Below are 19,706 nucleotides of genomic sequence, written 5' to 3'. Positions count from 1 at the left end.
ACAATCCTGCGTTCAACACAAGCTGACAATGCGACTTGGTGCCTTACTTGGTCTGTCAGGGTGTTGGCTGCACACAGATACGGTTCTGACAATTTAATGGAACAAATATTGAATTTGGAAGTGTTTTAGTGATGTTTTCTGTTAATAAAAGTCTTCTTGGGTTGTATAGTGAGCAGGAGGTTTGCAGCCGAACCACGAGAGCAGAACAGAGAGGGGAGGTATAAGCCAGAGAGAAATCGAGACGGAGTCAGATGCAGATTGAGAGAAATCAGAACCCTCCCACAGGAAACCGAGCTAAACTCCTCTTCTCCTTGTATGGTAAAAACTCCCCCAAAAGCCACAGGATCGCCTTGGGAGTAGAGTCAAAGTCCTGCTAAGTATAAATCACAAAGCCATGGGAATAGTGGAACAGATTAGAGTGTATGTGAACTCTACCATGAAGAATTCAAACGAGTACAGTTTTAGGAGCCTTAAGTGCTTGATGTCATGCAAGGGATATGTGGACATTGACGCTACAGTTCTGGGTTAAATGTCCCCACCGATAACTTTTATGAACTGAAAACACATTTGTTACAGTAATCAGTCCAAGTCGACAACAATGAACAACTAATACTCCTAAAGTTGACTGTGGCAACACCTGCACATGTGACTTATCAGGTATGTCACACCTGTGTGATGCGCTGACTCATAGTGTACTGAGACAAGCCCATTCTGCAACAGCAAACATGTCGGCTCAGCGGTTTCTATACAAACATGTCTTTCTACACAGCTGACATCCAGAGATCCCCCACCTACAGCCCCAAACACAAACACTGTGTATAGTGTATTGAAGTAGCTGAGGGAAGTGGTAATCTGTTATATTTGGCTCTGTAACTCAGTCCAGTTGTATCTTCGACTTCTAACAATGTGGAGACTCCATCTTACCAGCCAAGGGATCGGAGATCTGTCACTTTGATGAGGCACAGTTGTCTCACACAAGCCCAGCGCTGAAAGGCTTTTCACACCAAGAGGAGGGGGGGGGAATCAGATGGTTGTCATTATTACCGTCCCTGCTTCAGTTGCCTCTGTTTTTAACTTTATCAAATGTCCAAAACGACCCAACTGTTCATTCACACATCACATGTTCTTGTATCTCTGCTATCGGTTCACATCTCGATCTCCATCATACACTGAGGTGAAAAGTACCAGCTGCTTGGCTAGTTTACTTGAGCAGGCTTTTAGACCTAGTTATTTTAATGTTAAGCCTCAATAATTACTCCAGTAGCTTTGTCTATTATCACACAGTGACATATTCATAAGTGGTATATTTTTAGACATATGAAGCAGCAATGCCTCTCAGTTAAAGAACTGGGGTCACATATCATCTGACAGTGAAGACTTGCAGAAACTCAGAGCAGTTGAATGAAAATCTGAGTTCAGCTTTGGTGAAGCTCGACACATATTTGCACCATTGCAATGGAAAATACATAATGATTGGCTGGTTATGCAAGATTCACCATCCGACCACCCAACTAATGACACTATATGACCAAAAGTATGTGTGAACATGCTCGTCAATGTACTTTTGTGTTGTTGTTGAATAGATTTATTGATTTTCATATCTTTCCACAATAAATAAGGAAACAAAAGCAAAACATAGCAGATAAAAACACGGAACAAAATATAAAAAGCATGATGATCATGGTCATCCTGTCATGCATAAGCTACATTTCTTCATCAGAAAGTGCAGAGTTGGTTGGGTGACTTGGTTTTCCAGGTAGTTCATTCAGCGTTTTTTCAAATGTCTGTGTCTAGCCTTCAGTAGCATACGTCAGTATTTCCATTGTAAGGGAGCCATTGATCATTAGTTGGTGCTTCAGATTCTTTTTACATTGAAGAGCTATAAAATATTTTGCCAATATAGCATTCAAAACCTGAGCAGTTTTACCTCTGATTTTTGTAGTTTCATATCATCAGAAAAGAGACCCGATGTGCAAAGACATGGACAGAGAGGAAATGTACGGAAACAATAGATACCCAGAGAATGTGCATCTCCTGGCACTTCCACATACAGTGAACCAAATACCTCGTCCTCTAAGACACATTTGACAAAAGTGTCTGGATTGTTTTTTCATTCATTTTGTGTAAAATAATCTTGTGTTCTTGTAGTCTGGGACCGTTTTTCACGGCCTTGGCCTTTTAGTTGCAATAAATGGAAATATTAGTACTCCAGCATGCAATTATATATGAGACAATAGTGAGCTTTCAACTTTGTGGGAAATGTTTGCATTGCAGTTTCATCAAAACATTTGAAAATGGTACTGTCTTTTGGTGTTGATTATGTGGCAAGAGCTGTTTTACCTAAACATTGGAAGCAGTAAAAGTTGTCGAGTGCAGATCAACCATTCATCCAGTAGAGGGAACTACAGGATGAAAACAAGGTTGATGACAGAAAGAAGCAGGTCTGTGTAACATGGCTCAGAAACCATGGAAGCTTCAAAGAGCGTGTTTACATGGAAGAAATGCAAACTCTGGATTTATAGTGGTCTTGGTAAACGTAATCTATTTCTGATGTGTGCATTGTGTTCTAAAAATCTGAATAAATGAACATTGTATTTCGCCATGCATATCATCCACACATTATCTAACAACATTTTACACACACTTTACTACAAAAGATGGTATAAGGACAATTTAACAATATTCTATATCCGAATCCATGTCCATTCCATGTCAATATAAATGGAATGAGACTAAAACATGGTCACGGGCTTGTAGTTTCTGTCTGTACTGTTGTCAGGTCAACAACAGGAGAACAGGTGGCATGTTGCATCCATCAGTGACCTTGTTGCACAGGTTTATACGCAGAAAAACACTTTAAATTGTCACACAAGGCAAAGATAATTTAACATTTACCTGATTTAACCTGATGCACGCTCAATGAAACAAAACGTTTTCATGTATTTGTCAAATTGTACGCCTATGTATCAAGATACCAAGATACCCCCATCCATTCACAAAGAAATATATCTATTGATTTTGGAACCTCTCTGGACCACTAACAGTACATCCTCCGGTCCACAGGGGGCGCTCGTCAGATGCCCGGATGGTGTGACAAACCAAACAGGGAAGGGTGGCTTTCCTCCTTTACAGTATTATGAATGAAAGTCTGTTCTTTGATTTTCGCCCCGAAGTAGTTATTATCAAACGTTGTCAATAAGCTGCTGATACGGAGCTGAACTAAGCTCGTGTAGATTAGTTCAAGATGTCTGCGAGTGCGGTGTATGTCTTGGATTTAAAAGGAAAGGTAAGATAACGCTACGTTGCTAAACTGGCTTTAGCCTAGCTAGCAGCTCTGCTAACACATTCTTCGCTGACAGATCACGATGTGGTTTAATCTGCAGCTAAGGCATCGGCATAGGTCGATGTGCTATGTCAAGGTTTTTGGCCTTTAATTTAAGCCAGTAAAGTGCACAAGGAGGTCAGATTCATGTGATGGTTTAACTGGAAAATATTAGGCCACGTAGCGACAGGAAAACAAACCCGGTGACCAGCTGTTAGCAGCAGGGACATGTCAACGGTTGCCAAAACTCCCTTCACAAGTCGACAGTTTAATTACATACATTTAATGATGTCCCTACAACCTATTTTAACCCTTGTGCGTCTTCTGGTAAATACGACGTAAACGTGTATTAATCGAGATGCATTTACATCCAGAAAAATCACGTTTGACAGCTGTTTGTTGCTACCACGCACAGATGTTTCAGTTAAAAAAAAAAAAGTAACGGGTGCATCAGAGACAAGGCAGCTACTTGTTTGACAAATTGCAACATTGTAAATATGTTTGCATGCAGATTAAGATGTTCTATCTAGTTTTGTTTGTGCATAACATGGAGCATTTCATCATAGATGAGTAAAGATGATTACAAATGAATGAACCCATATAACAATATGTTTAATTGACTTTATTATAAACTTCACCCATTGGTAACTGACAACTAACATTTAATAACTATTACTATTACTATGACTAACTATTGATTTTCAAGTAATGCATTAAAAATAAACCATAAGTTACAATGAAAAACAGGACACAATTTAAGAGGAAATGTATATACATACATATATATACATATATATATATATATATATATATATATATATATATATATATATATATATATATATACACACACATACATATGTTATGCACATATACATACACATAGCAATAAATAATAATAGTAAATAAAAAAAACGTGTCAAAGTACTGTAAAATAGTACTGCAGATGTTGCTAACATTCAGTAGGATCGATTTTGCGAGCTAAACAAATACTATCTTTTCCTTTCAGGTCCTCGTGTGCCGAAATTACCGGGGAGATGTGGACATGTCGGAGATCGAGCACTTCATGACCCTTCTGATGGACAAAGAGGAGGAGGGGACCCTCTCTCCAATCCTGGCCCATGGGGGAGTCCGTTTCATGTGGATCAAACATAATAACCTCTACTGTATCCTTCACTCTGTGTTATTGCACTTAACCAGCTGGTCAACATTTGGTATTATGTCTCCTGTGCTGCTATGGCGCTTGTATTTTTTAAACTCTTGTAGCTAAAGTTCTTAACACACATCACATCAGTGGTTGCAACATCCAAGAAAAATGCTAGCGTCTCGCTGGTCTTCTCCTTCTTGTACAAAATTGTCCAGGTAGGACTGAGCTCTTTGCCACTGTCTACAGCAGAATTAGATAGTAAACAACACGAACGAAGCCGTATATACTTGATGTTTACAGTGACGGACAAATAGGAATATAAAACAGAAGTTGTGTTTTTCAGGTTTTTTCAGAGTATTTCAAAGAATTGGAGGAAGAGAGCATCAGAGATAACTTTGTCATCATATACGAGCTGATGGATGAGCTGATGGATTTTGGCTATCCTCAGACTACCGACAGCAAAATTCTTCAGGAGTGAGTTTCTTCTTCTTTAGTCTCACTGCAGTTAACTTTATGTACGTTCTTTACAGATGCAACTAATGAGTACTCCCATTGTTGATCCATAAAATATAAATATTCTGGCAATGAAAAGAGCTTTTGAGAAGCTTTGATGTTTGTTGTTTCTACCTGATAATCAACTTTAGTGATTTTATGACATTGTCATTGTTGATTGTTCTAAGTGCTAATATTCAGTGACATTTCCTCCTGTTTTTACCAATCAATTTTGGCACACGGGATTAAACCAGCTGTTTGATTTAATGTTTTTTATGCATTGGTTGTTGTGTTCATCAGGTTTCACGGATTGTCATTTCTATAAATCAAAGTGAGTTTAGTGTCCTCACCATAAAGCACTGCATATGACCGTTTAAACTTACGGGACTTGTCTGTGCGTGCTGCAGACATGTAGTAAGCTAACTCTGGATTTCCCCCGAGTGTCGTGAGGAAGGACAGTCAGACAATCCTCCCTAAGTAACCATAAAAGTCTCTGCTCGTCTTTGACGCTTACGGGAACCCGCCTCCGCATACAGTTGAATTTCCCTTTCCTCTGTTTTGCCTCTGTGTTTACATTTTTGTTTGTCTTTCAGATACATAACCCAGGAGGGGCACAAGCTAGACACTGGCGCCCCGCGACCCCCCGCCACGGTCACCAATGCTGTCTCCTGGAGGTCAGAGGGCATCAAGTACAGGAAGAATGAGGTCTTCCTGGACGTCATTGAGTCAGTCAACCTCCTGGTAGGAACTCCTTGTTCTAGAAGCGCTGTGTTGCTCAAGGGAATGCCAGTCACAGTGCTTGTAAACTTCCTCCCTGTGTGCGTCACAACATTAGCGATCTGAACTTGCTGTATTTTCTGTGGGCTGCTGTGAGAGCTCTCTTTAAATGGCTAATGCTTTCTATGATGGCGTTCTGTGTAACACTTTCATTGCTCTGCTTTTCAGGTTAGTGCCAATGGTAATGTTCTACGTAGTGAGATCGTTGGCTCCATTAAGATGCGTGTCTTCCTGTCTGGAATGCCTGAGTTGCGGCTTGGCCTTAACGACAAGGTTCTGTTTGAAAACACTGGAAGTGAGTCATCTCTTCTAACAGACTTTGGTTATTTTGTGTAAACACACGATTCGAGCTGGGTGAGGAGCTGCCTGATGGACGATTTGATGATAATACATTTCCCTTTCAAACTATACAAGTGTGAAAATTAGACGATTCTTCCTGGCGCTCATATCTGTCACCTCATACTTATCAGAAAAACCCTAAAAGTTATCTACAAATGCAATTTGACCTCAGCCTGATTCATACCAGTTGATGCAGTGCAGGTACGCTTTGTGTTTCTCTTTTTCTTCTTTTCATTTCATCTCTTGTTTTTTCATGGAGGAGGAAAGAGTAAATCCGTAGAGCTGGAAGATGTGAAGTTTCACCAGTGTGTCCGTCTGTCTCGCTTTGAGAACGACCGCACCATCTCCTTCATTCCTCCCGATGGAGAGTTTGAGCTCATGTCCTACCGCCTCAACACTCACGTGAGTACTGTGGCTCTATCAGCAGGGTCTGGTGGTCCGATAGACTGACCCCTAACAAGAGGAAGGCTGTCAAATGTACGCCTGCCAAGCACCAAATCCCACCGCACTTGCTGGTCATTTTCTGAGATGATATCAGTTTTGAGTTCCTTGGGTTCCAGTAGCCTTTTTGATTTAGCATGTTGCATGCATGTTGTCCTCACAGCATATCAACCGATGAACCCGCTGTAGGAATTACAGGAAGACAATATATTTGGAATCATAATTAAGCAGCCCACCACAATAACTCCTGGTACTCGCAATGATCAGTCTCCCCCTAGTTGCAGGTTAATATTTACAAAACTGTAAATCCTAGAGATAGCTTGAAGGCTTATATTTAGCAAAGGTGTTTACAACAACTGCTTTGGGAGGCACAGTCAGTAAGCTAATATTTAAGTGACGGGATCTTGACCAAACCAAACCAACATTTTCTCAAATGAGGCTAAATTGCTTCATCATCAACCGACCAAGAGTATTTCAAATACCAAAACCATAATCCGTGGAGAATCATATGGAAGGAGGACAGGGGGAGGATTTAGGAACTCACTTAAGGTTAAGAAAATGTAAAGTGACCTTAAGTTCTCAGTACAAGTTTCACAATAGACGTGCCAGTAAGCTTGTGGGAAAGGAAGTAGCACAGTGGAGCAGAGGTCTCTCCAGTTATAGCTACTCGGGGTCAAACTTGAGACTTCTAGAGTGGCACGTTGCTCAATCATACCTGTCATACCTCCTCCTTCCCCAAATTCACCCCAATTTCATGATTGAGTTGTGGTAAAAAAGGAATAAACACAACAAGTTAAAAGTTACATCGCTCAGTGTGTATCTTGGTCTCAAATAAAAGAAAGACTCAAATAGGAGATCAAGATTGTTTTCATGTTCAAACATTTTGTGCCTCATTATCTTCTGATCGGCTGATATATTGTTATCAGATTTTTTTTTTGAAACTCCCTAATATCTGCCTCAAGAATGTAGCATCTGCCAGGCTATATACTGTATATATGTTTAATATGAAATGTGTTGCATAACGACACAGGGTGTTAAGTACCCCCTCCCCCCCCAAGTTTTGCGCAATCTGTGTCTTTCCCTTGATTTGCTCTGCACTGATTTCACACAATGCAAAGTTTGAGTATGTGACTTCTTTGTTGTTTTGGTTGGTAGTAAATATATGTATGCCTACAAATGCATGTCCTATTCTTAAACATGTAATGTTGGTTCTTGTTGCAGTAATATCTGCTGTCCACCAGGTGGTGACTGTGTCACATGTTATTTAAGCGGACATGCATGTTCCTCAGGTGAAGCCCTTAATCTGGATTGAATCTGTCATCGAGAAGCACTCCCACAGCCGGATCGAGTACATGATCAAGGTGGGTCACCTTTGCACTCGTCATTCGTAGCAACATTCTTCTTGTTGTCAAATCTTCCCTAGTTCCCACAGTTTATTCTTAAAGTAAGAAAGAAACATTTGATTTGACGGTAATGCAGTTCAGCCCGACTCAAAGTATGTGAACCATCACATCAGGGTACCGAATAGATTTTCAGGGACTTAGTTGTTGCCTATGTTGTGTGTCTAGTTGTCATGGGAGGCAAAACCGCATTTAATACCGTCATCAGGCTTTGGTTTGATGGCTGTTAAAACTGGACCTGCTTGTTTTTCTCGTCTCAGGCGAAGAGTCAGTTCAAAAGGCGCTCCACAGCCAACAACGTGGAGATCCACATTCCTGTGCCAACGGACGCTGACTCACCCAAATTCAAGACCACAGTGGGGAGCGTGAAGTGGGTGCCCGAGAACAGCGAGATCGTCTGGTCAATCAAGTCCTTCCCTGTGAGCATGAATCCTGACTCATGAGTTCTCGTGCAGATGTTAAAAAGGGACTGCGTGGTCTTACGTTTGGGTTTTAAACAATGCTGCAAGGTGTTGTGTTGCAGTTTGCTTGTGGTTCTCAACTGACTCTTGTTCTGGTGGGTTAGTTCTGTGCTGTAGATAATGTTTATAATAACTGAGCAGTAGAATATCAAGTCTGTTTTGTATGAATAATTCTGTGTTGTGACTTCTCACAGGGTGGAAAGGAGTATTTGATGCGCGCCCACTTCGGTCTGCCGAGTGTAGAGGCTGAAGACAAGGAGGGGAAGCCACCGATTAGTGTCAAGTTTGAGATCCCATACTTCACCACCTCAGGCATCCAGGTACTCTGTCAAACTGTATTTTCATATTGTTCCACAAGTACTTTGTTCAAGCTACATGCAGGTGGTAGAGGTAGAATGAGCCGATAGAAAATACAAGTTTTAATTTACAAAAACAGGGTGTTTGTCACAGGAAAACACACTAAATCTATTTACAGGTCGACCTGTGTTTATCATTCCTATAAACACAGTTCCTGGTTCAAGCTGATTCATCTGCACCTGCTCTCTGATTGTCGGCCAGTTATTATTATTATGCATGCGTAGTCCACATATCTTGCGGTGCTCGGTTGTTTCCCTGTAGTCCTGGATTCAGAATTTATAGTACGGAGCAACGTCTCTCGTATAAACTCTCTCTCTCTAGAACAGGAATTCAAACAATTCATATTTGACCCGTTTTTGGCCAGAGGGGGCAGTACGGGAGCACTGTTAAGCTGTGAGACTCTTTTTGTGGTCGAGAAAATGTCTACAGTTGAACAAACCAGAGAGCAACTGCTCACCGACCTGGACTGAGCCCTCTGCCCTCATGTTAATCACAGTGATAGAAAATGTCATTCTTAGTTGCAGGTGAGTAGATTCATTGGAATTTGATTGCGATTCCCATGAAAATGAGAGAGGAGGTAATGTTTTTCCTTCATGTTTGAATAAAAAATTGCTGACCGCACACTTACACAGATGGGCAGATCACTGAATAATCCCAGTTGTCCTGTGATTATATGTGCAGCATTACAGCAACACAAACCTGTGTTTCTCCATGTCTGGATGTGAGGAAACAATGGCAACTTGACAAACTCTATTTGAAAATAGAAGTTTTCCACAAGGATTTACATTATCCCACTTCAGTGATAAATCAACCAGATCTCAACTCACATTGTCAAGACATGGGACAAGTTATCAATGCCACTGTTGTTCAGAGCTTTAATGTGATGGATGCTTTATTGAGCAGTAATTCTTTCGTAAAACAGTATTTCCTTCAGACTGTGTATAAACGTCCTGTTCAAAATATTACTTTTATAGCAATGTTATTTTTAATATTAAGCTCTTTGATCAAGCTCGGCTGAAGTGGGTCCTGAATCTCTCCTTACAGTTTTATTTACTTCTTGACTTTTAACACTGCTTTCTGTCTGATTCAAATTAAAAGAGCTGAGTGGTCGTATTTTCCGGCTTCTCCACATTTCCTGCGATAGTCAATAAAACCGTATTAAGCTGTGTGGATATTGTACAGCCCACCCGGAAACAAGAAGCTTGAGCCCACGATAATTGAAATATGTGATACTTTTAATTGGGGTGGTTTTGGCACTACAAGAATGCTCGCCATTTTCCAAGGTAATTTGGCAGCTGCGATAAGTAATCTTCTTTTCCGTCCTTCCTTTCACATCTTTGCCAATCCACAAATGAACAGATGCTTGAATGAAAGGAAGCGCATCAAGTCATTGTGCAGCGAAAAAACAGGTGTTGAGATGCTTTGCATATCCATGAAATGGAGATGGGGATAGAGATTACTCCTTTGCTGCTTATGGCTTTAATTGTTAACGTTATTTATAAAAAATGATTGTCCAAGGTATTTTTCAACGCTTTTATGATCACAAGCATAAAAAAACAACAACAATGTTCCTTTGGTCTCTAACAAAAGACTTTTTTTTTTTTTTAATGATAAGCCTCTATCGTACGGTTGAAACATGTTGTAACAATATGTTACACACAACATACACATGAAACATTGAATAAGTAGAATAAAAAAGTAACTCAATGTAATCGAAAAACAACCAGAAGTCAGATAATACGCAGTGCAACTAGATCAGACTTGCACATCCATCTGTTGATGGATCCTCTTTTTGTGGTGTTCTACAAACCATTGTTGGCTTGTCTTCAAACACAATCTATATTTATATGTATAATAAATGCCCGAAAAATCACACTGATATAGTCACTTAAAAAATTTAGAATATGAAATTGAACATATTCACAATTAATGATCAGAAAACTTTGTATTTCTAGACAGCAGTTCTTAGCAGTACTACCGTAACATTGGACATCTCAACTGATTGAGCAATTTTTTGACCTGTTGAGTTATTCATTTACATAAGCCTGGAGCTAAACTTAATAAAAGCAAAGGACTAGTTTTGAAAACCGCCGTGCACCCTGGGGATATTGTTAGTTAGTTTTTGTTCTTTTTTGAGGGGGGGGGGGGGGGGGGGGGTAACATACTTTAACTGAGTGCTAAATGGTTTTTCCGGTCATTTTTTCAAGAAGACATGACATGTCAACTACATAACCGAAACTTGTTTGAGAAGTTAAGGGCGATTTAGGAATCAGTCTACAATATTGGTGCTTTAGTTGTCGCAGTTTACCAGTTCCCAAAATTGTTGAACCAAAAGCCTAAAAACGCCTTGCTCAGCGTTTGCAATCACTCTGTGGTGCGCCCACCATCTCAAAGGCAACTTGTGACGAGCCATATTCCCATCGAACTCTTGTGTCCGGCCAGTAACCTTTTCCTCATTACAGGGCAACAGCAGACTGGCTCTCAGACTCTGATGCAGCCAGGAGCACCACTCTCTACGTGTGAGAAGAGGCTGTGAAGCTTAACTAGACACGTGTAAATATCAAAGCATGAGAAAGTTCCTCTTAACTCTACCACTAAGTGTATGGGAGAGCACATGTGAAGTGTGTATGATGCACGTAACTGCACCTTATAAATTTAACTAGAAATGGAGTAATCCCACACTTTGGCCGAGTGGCAATAACGGCAGAAGTGTCGCTACGTTTTTAAATCTCCCGTCTTTAGGTGATGCCGAGGGAACGTTGGCAGATGCATTTTGGGCCATAGCTTCTACCAAAAAGCCTGATAGATCCAGACCACACATGTAGTCTGTACTTACCAAACGAGATACAACAAACATCCTCCTTTTCCCTTCTCATCTTACAACCCATCATGATATTTTGCGGAGGATTGCTTTTGATGCCGTTTTGCTGACTGCGTACCCACGGTCAGACCGACTGCATGTTTGGCTGCTGGGGTTCAGGGAGAAGTGCTGTGCTGGGCAGACTCGGTGATCCCGCGTCCATGTGTTTGTCGTCATGCGTCTGGTGTCCGAGGCGCTCTGTCTCTCTCTCGTTCTCTCTCCGTCTCTCTGACCTCACTGTGTAGTGGAAGGTAATAACAAGGCGGCCTTACCAGAGGCCCGCCGCCACTCAACCCACAAATTCCTGCCCCGTCTGTCCAGCTTTTGGCTGGGAACGGGCATGAAGGAGACATGGCAACGTCTCCCAGAGAGGGGTCACGTCAGGCCTTTAGGTGACCGACCTCATCCCTGCTAATAGTGAGAGGACAGAACAGAATGTCTTTTTTTTTTTTTTTTTTTTGCAGAAGGGTTTGTGTGAAACTTATTACTTCTGTAATATTTGTAATAGCAGGGACAGATACTCATTGCTACCACAAGATGAATTAATATACCACAGAGAAGTGAATTATCAATGTCATTGTGGTTGAATTGTGATAGAAATGATATCCATAATGCATGTAAAGTCATATCATGATTTATGAAGAAAAAACGATGCGCAATCATGTTCAGTGATGGACGCGATTGCATGATATTACAGTGTTTTCTTGAAAAATCAGCTCTGTTGTAACACTGGTCTGGTGAAATATCAGTTAATGGCTTGTGAAAGTTGTCTCTTCATAATGCTGATGTGCATTTTTTTCCTCCTCACAGGCCTCAAAAATTACAGTTATGTAAATGAACTTAGTTTCCCTTGAAAGCTGTTCTGTATCTGCTTCCCTTCTCGCAGTGTGACTCATACCACTACTTCCTCACCATCACCACTACTCTTACTACAACTTGCAGCTCGCTACAAGCGTAAAGGAGTACTCCACTTAAAATGTGCGAATACTTGCTGTAGGTTTGAAAGGAGGCTCTGAACAGTTTGTAGCTTTGCTCCTTTGCAGACGATGTAGGCACAACCGAGACTCAAAAATGAAAATACTGTTTAAAAATATTCATAAGAACTTCTCAAACCATAATGCACTTCACCACTCTCTATGTGCAATATGTTACAAACAATACCAGTGCATGCTGGGATGGACTCCAGCCTGCAATGAGACCCTGCACAGGTTCAATTCAGATGTTAAATGTTAAAGAACAGGTCATTTTAGCTTCTGGTGAAACAACTATGTTGTGTTACTGGTTGGACTATAACACAGCAACTTACAGCAATGTCTGCGATGATGTGCAAACCCAAAAGCTGTTCATATCGAAGAATTCAGAGTTGGAAAAATTGTTGGCAAAAGTCATTCAGCTTTGTTTTGCCTCAACAGGTGCGTTACCTGAAGATCATTGAGAAGAGCGGGTATCAGGCCCTGCCGTGGGTGCGCTACATCACCCAAAATGGAGGTGGGTTATGATTTCACTCATACTTGTGCAGAGTGCCCGTATCTGCAGCTCTTAGGCAACAGTTGGGCAATGCAGTGCAATGTGGTGGGAACCAGCCTTGAACTCATGCAGTTCTATGAAAAGGGGATACAGTGTAGAACATGAGGCAATGTGGCAACGTCCTGCGAAATGTGAGAAAGTGAACTTTTTTTTTTTTTTTCTGTCGAGCTTCCCCGATCTTCATACCGAAATTTTGAACGTTGCACATGTTTGTCTTTTTTGCTAATGTTGCCACGAATTGCCAAACATCCTTATCTCATTTCCTTTGTATTCCATTCATTCTGGGTGGAAAGCATCAGCTGCCTCCACTTGATTTCTCTCTGATTCTCTCTTATTCTTTTGTCCATTTGATTACATTTGATCCATTTCCTCCTCAGATTACCAGCTCCGGACCCAGTAGGCGGCGCCTCAGCCGGCAGTAGGCAGGTGGAAATCAGAGGGGGCGGCGTGGAGCCGCTAATGCGCTGTCAATGGCAGGTGTCAGTCATGAGACCAGAGGACTGTCTTTCTTTAGTTTTTGTATCTGTTGAAGTTATACTGATTTCTGATCAATGCAAATATTAGTTGGAGCCTTCAGTTAGGTAAGGTTATCAAATAAAAAGTAATTTAGTTTTATTACTGTGTGAGCAAGGCCAAGGATCGCAGGAGCAATGTTTACATCCAACACACAGCGCAGAGATGTATACAATCGTATCACAATGGGTCAAATGGTTTAAAAGAGTATGTTACGATTCTCATTTAAAGTTACTATAATCACATCCTCGCAGGTCAATAACGCACTCTCTGGTCAGTCTGAGTAGGATGTTTTTTTATATGAAGCTGCTTTGTTCTGCCACAATTCCTATTTGTTGATTATGTGTATATATTTGTTACATGTTGATGAACTTCAGTGTTATTTGTTTGCTAATTGTAAATTGAAAAGCAAAGTTAAGATCTCTTTTTGTTGTTTTTTTTTGTAGTTTTATCACCTGTGATGCCATTGCTACATGCCAGAGCATTGCCCTCTCGGCTCCATGGCTGCTGTGTGCTTTTCATCAGTTTGACTCCTCTGACATTCAGCTTTGCAGAAAACATGAAGTTTAAGTCACACGATAAAAAGAATACCAATTGGAAATCCCTCTTTTCCAACCCGACACTCGTTTCCCTTTTCCCCGTCTGTAACCACACACCTTTTAAATCATTAAATGTCTATTTAGAGAAAACCGTTGCACCGGCTCCCTGCGTCATTGTGTTTGTGATGTCAGCGCAGTCATTACGGTGAGCTCACAAAGCGTCATCTGCAGGCACCTTTCCCACGGACCAATGAGGAATGCTGAATGGAGGGGAAAACTCTGCAGAGGGGGAGGGGGGGGGGGGGTCCTGTATCAGGCTCGTGGGTGTACTTGGTTCTTTCCACCCCGTCCTGGAGGTCTTTTCAAACAGTGCGACCCTTAATACCCAGGGCCCGTGATATCATAGGCAATTGAGCGCCAGCACTCCGTAAACACGCAGGAGAGCAGGGGAGGATGTGACTCGAGCTGTGGTCAACGTTCACAGACCTGCTGGAGAAGAGAAACGTAGGATGGACCAGCACAGACTCGCTATTGTTCGTGCCAAGCCAGACTGCAGTGGTCCTGCATGAGGTCATTCCTTAAGTTCGTCCTGTACGAGGACTGTCATACTTTTAATTCATGTGACTCAAAGCAGGTGCTGAAGGTCCACGTCACCATGACCTATCATTTTTTAACTTGTCACATGATGGACTTGATTCTATCATCGGTGTTTTTTCTTCTTCATTTAATTCTTCTAAAAAGCACCTGCTTCTGTTGAAACACCTTCAGAGCAGGTGTTCCTTGTCTGTGAATGAAATGTGACTCACTTTTTAAAAGAGAGAAAGCTGTTATTTGGTAGTCGGTGTTCTCGATAGTCATCATCTGTTAACCCGCCTGTAACCGAAACATGAAAGCTGCTGAAGTTATGTTCTTATCTGCAGCTATTTAGATCTTCTTCTTTTTCCCCATGCAGAACATTAACTTTTTTTCTGAGATAAAGTCTCAAATATTACATTAACATTACGTCAGCCAGCATTTTCCTGTCGTGCTTGAGACCGTGTGAGAAAAGAAGTCGGCAAATCTGCTGAATTTGGAGATAAGCAAAGTGAGTTTATTGAGTTTTTTGAGCTCTTCTCTTGAGTGAGCGCCCGCATTAGAGTGCAGTTTGGCATGCGAATACTTGTCCAATCCAGCAGTGATCTGAATGACGGGTATGAGGCTGGTAATAACTCCTCGTCAGACCAGATTCAATTTTATCTCGTCTACATCAACCTCTTCACAGTCTGTTAGGAGAGCTTTGGTTCTGGATCAAATACAGACATTTTTACAGGATTGTGTATTCATGTAGACACTAACAACTACATGATCGTTTAAGATTCTCTCAATTAAAATCCCCGCAGCACAGCTGTTGGTAGAACAAACTTACTCCTCTCCCTCGCTGGGGAACAGTCTCTGTGATACTTGGCAGACCATGTGAATGTACTATTTGGTGCATGATGAGAACGTTGCCTTCATGAGGCAAATCCAACCTCTGTGGAGTCAGGGGAGACGCCTCATGTTGCAAGATTTCTGACAGAAGTTACAGGAAAACATGAGTATCCTTTTTATGTTCACAAATATTGAACAAACTATCTTATCTAACATTAACCGCAGGGTTGTAATATGTTTCTCAGAAGCACAGGGTCCTCATTTTTGTTAAAATGGTGTGAGATTATGAAAAAAGCTAATCATAAGCAGAATAATTCTTTACTCAGGTAAAAGTAGCAATGCGGCCATATACATATACACGATTACAAGTTAAAGTCCTGCATTCACAATGCTATTTAAGTTCATGTTTGATAAGCAAAATGTACTTTTAAAGTATCAAAAGTAAAATCACTCATTATTCAGTGTTATATGATCATGTATTAAATTATGAAATATGCTGAAATATTTTACCTGCTTTATATACAGTGTTTATTTAATCAACTTATACTTTTTGTATCTAAAATTGTAATGCAAAAAAAACGATCTTTCTTTTTAGCAGAAACAGAAGTTAAGTTGGGCCTTTACTTGGAAGTGCAATATTTAAGTAAATACACTTAGTTTGATTCCGCCACTGTATATTTTAAATGTACTATGTACTAAATGTACTATGATTGTAAACTAATTGAAAATAATCTGAAATTATGAGCTGGGAATAAGGAATTAGTATAAATTAATTGAAAAAAGATTTCTTTGGATCCTGCCATTTTCAATTTTACCTACAGCACAACTAGGCGAAAAGGTAAATGAGATCTAGCTTCACCTTTCCCCTCGTGGAGTTATTTGGTTGCTATGCCAACACGCCATTGTTATTGATTTTATAGCAGAGGCCTCACCGTAGTTATTGTCAATGGAAAATAACTATGGTTACTCAACAGTGTGACGAAGCAACAGGTAGACGTCTGGCAGGATGGCAGTGTCGACTTCAAACACAGGTGTGCCACGAGGAACCCCGTGTTTACCCACACACGGAACCCTGGCGCCTAGCAACCGAGGGAAATCCTTTCTGTCGCATCAGGACTGTGATCCCGGGCGTGACGTCAAGACAGGTCGTTCCCCTCTCAGGCACGCAAAGTGCCCCTATAATCACCGGTGCTGAGCCTCTCACTCTCAGTTGTGAAACACAAATACTTGAGTCACCGTGAGACAGTAACTGGACAAACGGTATTTCTCTCAGCGATGGACTTCCTCCCACAGAAACCTGAAATAATTGTTAGACTTGAATGACACCATGGAGCTCAGTGTGTGTGGGCCGGGCTGGCTTTGCAGTAGTACAACCTTACTATCGACCATATTATCAACCTCATTTCACAACACACAGACCGTATTATTATGGACTGCCAGAGCAATGCATCACAAAGTGGGGGTCGGACCCCCCGAGTGGTCCAAAGATCAATCACATAGGTCAGCAGATGATTCAAATAAATGTTAGACATTTTGTGAAATGCTCTTATTCACTTTCTTACAGATTGAGATGACAAGATCACGATCACCCTCATGTCTTGTGGTTTTGAAACTAATTGGCATAACCTGTGAGTAATACATTTGAACTGCTCACAACTCATGGCCATAAACTGTGATGAGGGATCACAAGTAGACACGTCGAGGCTGCAAGTAACGATTATTTTCTCGATAAATTGTTTGGCCAATAAAATGTCCATTAAAATATCCCAGAGCCCGTTGTGAGGGTCAGAGTGCAAAATGCAGAAAATGCCGACAATTGAAAGGCTGGAACCAGCAAATGTATGGCATTTGTGGCTTAATCTGACTTTTTATTCAGCCTAACTTTCAGAGTTCTGTTTTTTTATATTCCTGGAAAACTACCCTGGACACCGCCATGGCATCCAAAACAAAAAAAGACACTCGCTGCCAGCGGAGCGCTGTTTGTTTTGTCAGTTAGTAAATGTCTCCTCCTTTTACACTCATCCAAACTGAATGTCAATACAAGAGGCATAGCTTTCTAAATATGCCCCCGGTCGGTCTTTCTCTCTATATTTACATGCTTGTCTTTCGTCTGTGCTGTGGAGTTACAGTGCCACGACATGCCCAACGCTGCTGAAGGATTATGTGAAAATTACACATCTATAACGACGCTTCTGTACAACCTGAGGCAAAATCTACAGGCCAGTTTGAATCATGTTTTTCCTTTTGACAACTGTCTGTAATGGCGAGTAAACAACCCCCCACTAAACAAATATAGATGTGTCCGGCTTGTATGAGAAGGAAGTTGTCTTGGAGAAAAAAAGACGTCTTCCTTTATCAAATACATAAAAAGAGAAGAAGCACCTTGTGTGTTCACATAGCACTGGGCATCATTTATGTGCAATTATAAAGGAGGAAGTCTTTCACTCTTCTCTGTCGCCGAACAAAACAGTCAAAATTAATGTTGCTGGAGGCAGAATGCTGATTGAGAAGTCCTTTCTTGTAGCACAATAGATGCTGGAATCCTTGTCTGTCCTCTTTGAGAAAGCACAGGACACCTGGCTGTTAGATGTAAGTTCAAAGGCCGGTAGGAGCTTTCAGTAACCTTCTGTTCTTCTTTTGTATTTGGATAAAGAAAGACAAGTGCACAGTGGACACAAAGACACCTTGCAATCTGGATAATGACAATTGCAGACCTTCGGCAGCACCACAGAGGACTAACCTCTACTCCCTGTCCTTCAAATTGCTTTTTTAACCAGCTAATCTACATCTGGATATTATCTGGAGAGTAACAGCTGTAATAACCATTGACACACTCGTCACAAACCACCTAATTCACTTTGATTGTCCACAAGAGCGGCTTTTGGTTTCGCTCCCTGCTCCTGAAAATATTTGTGTTCGCTGCTCTGGACATTTGATCGGCCTTGGACGGCGTCTAACATACTTTCTGCTGTCTTAATGCCGGCCTGTTGCACCAAATGGTATTTTAGCACAAGTGCATGGCAACAGCAAAACAAAGAGGCACAAAATGAATTCTTTGGCCGACCACTTTTTGAATTACTGATCATGTAAAAACCCGCTGTGGCTCCCAGATTGCAAACATCAGTCCTTGGAGCCTGCATGCAAACCAGCCCTCTAAATAGGCTTGTCTATTTCTGTTGGGCTGCGGGGGGAAACATGTGTTTGACATCAGCGTCACTCGCTGTGGACGTATTGCAGTGGGGCTTCATTGTCCCCTTACAGCAACTCCACTTAAAATGAACGGGTGACAATGGTTGATTTTACTGTAATTACAGTCCAATCAATGAGCTCATGTTTGAGAACAGCCCTGCTTACTGAGGTTAAATGGGTTTTGGATCCAATCTTGTGTTTCATTTTTGAATCTGTTTGGGCTACTGTTTATACTACCTCTTAGAAAAAAGGGCTCTGGATAGACAGCAGCAGAGTAAACACACGCACAAAGTACAGCGTGTCCCGCGCCACAAGAAAGTCTCCAACACTATCAAGCCATGTACAACATGCTCAGCATCAAAGAGCGAAGTCATGAGCAACTTTAAATGACTGAATTACTCAGAAACCTGATGCGCAGGGACAGTTCGGGAAGGCGAGAGTGAATGAGCAGCTCCATCCTGCCATAACAACTGCTGTTGAGGAGCTCATAATGAAAACACTAAACAGACAAATTGCTCCAGCTGTGCTACCGATGACCCAGTGGGGAAAAAAAAAAAATGCTTAGCGGCTCCCAGGTGTGGATATGTAACACGCTACACTGTGTTTCAGCTGATACATAATGTTAGGTCACACAAGACTTAGTCTTATGAAATGTTCTGAAATGAGAATGACATTAATATTCAGTCCATGTAGGGAAAGTCTGAGCGATACTTTTCCCAACATAGAAGGATTACATGAAGGAGACATAAAGAAAACAGTGGACTTCACGAGGATTTGCCTTCAAATCTGTCAGATTTAGACTTTTACTGCAAGTGAAGTTTTCATTTTCAGTTTGTCTTAAGTAATTCTAACCCTAAACTTCATTCTAAATATATGTATATGTACAGTATATATACCCTTCACATCCATTGCTTTTTTAACTTGTACTATTTCAA

The 19,706-nt window shown here is 41.1% G+C and overlaps 1 protein-coding gene across 2 annotated transcripts; it reads left to right on the top strand.

The window, feature by feature from the left end:
• The first annotated feature begins 3,100 nt into the window (after window positions 1-3,100).
• Window positions 3,101-14,330, top strand: LOC306789455 (AP-1 complex subunit mu-1). 2 transcript variants are annotated; one of them, XM_079285413.1, is made up of 12 exons: window positions 3,101-3,286; window positions 4,332-4,488; window positions 4,617-4,684; window positions 4,813-4,943; window positions 5,555-5,702; window positions 5,907-6,033; window positions 6,340-6,479; window positions 7,808-7,879; window positions 8,179-8,337; window positions 8,574-8,699; window positions 13,009-13,084; window positions 13,501-14,330. In XM_079285413.1, the coding sequence occupies exons 1-12, from the start codon at window positions 3,245-3,247 to the stop codon at window positions 13,521-13,523; spliced, it is 1,269 nt and encodes a 422-aa protein (XP_079141539.1). In that variant the 5' UTR covers window positions 3,101-3,244; the 3' UTR covers window positions 13,524-14,330. The 2 variants fall into 2 exon arrangements, with proteins under 2 accessions (XP_079141539.1, XP_079141538.1); XM_079285412.1 differs by having other exon boundaries at window positions 6,337-6,479.
• Window positions 14,331-19,706: the final 5,376 nt, after the last annotated feature.

Source organism: Melanostigma gelatinosum (assembly GCF_949748355.1).
Source record: "Melanostigma gelatinosum genome assembly, chromosome: 15".
Lineage (NCBI taxonomy): Eukaryota > Metazoa > Chordata > Actinopteri > Perciformes > Zoarcidae > Melanostigma > Melanostigma gelatinosum.
Note: the sequence above shows the minus strand (reverse complement) of the source record. Positions and strands in the feature narration are given on the sequence as shown.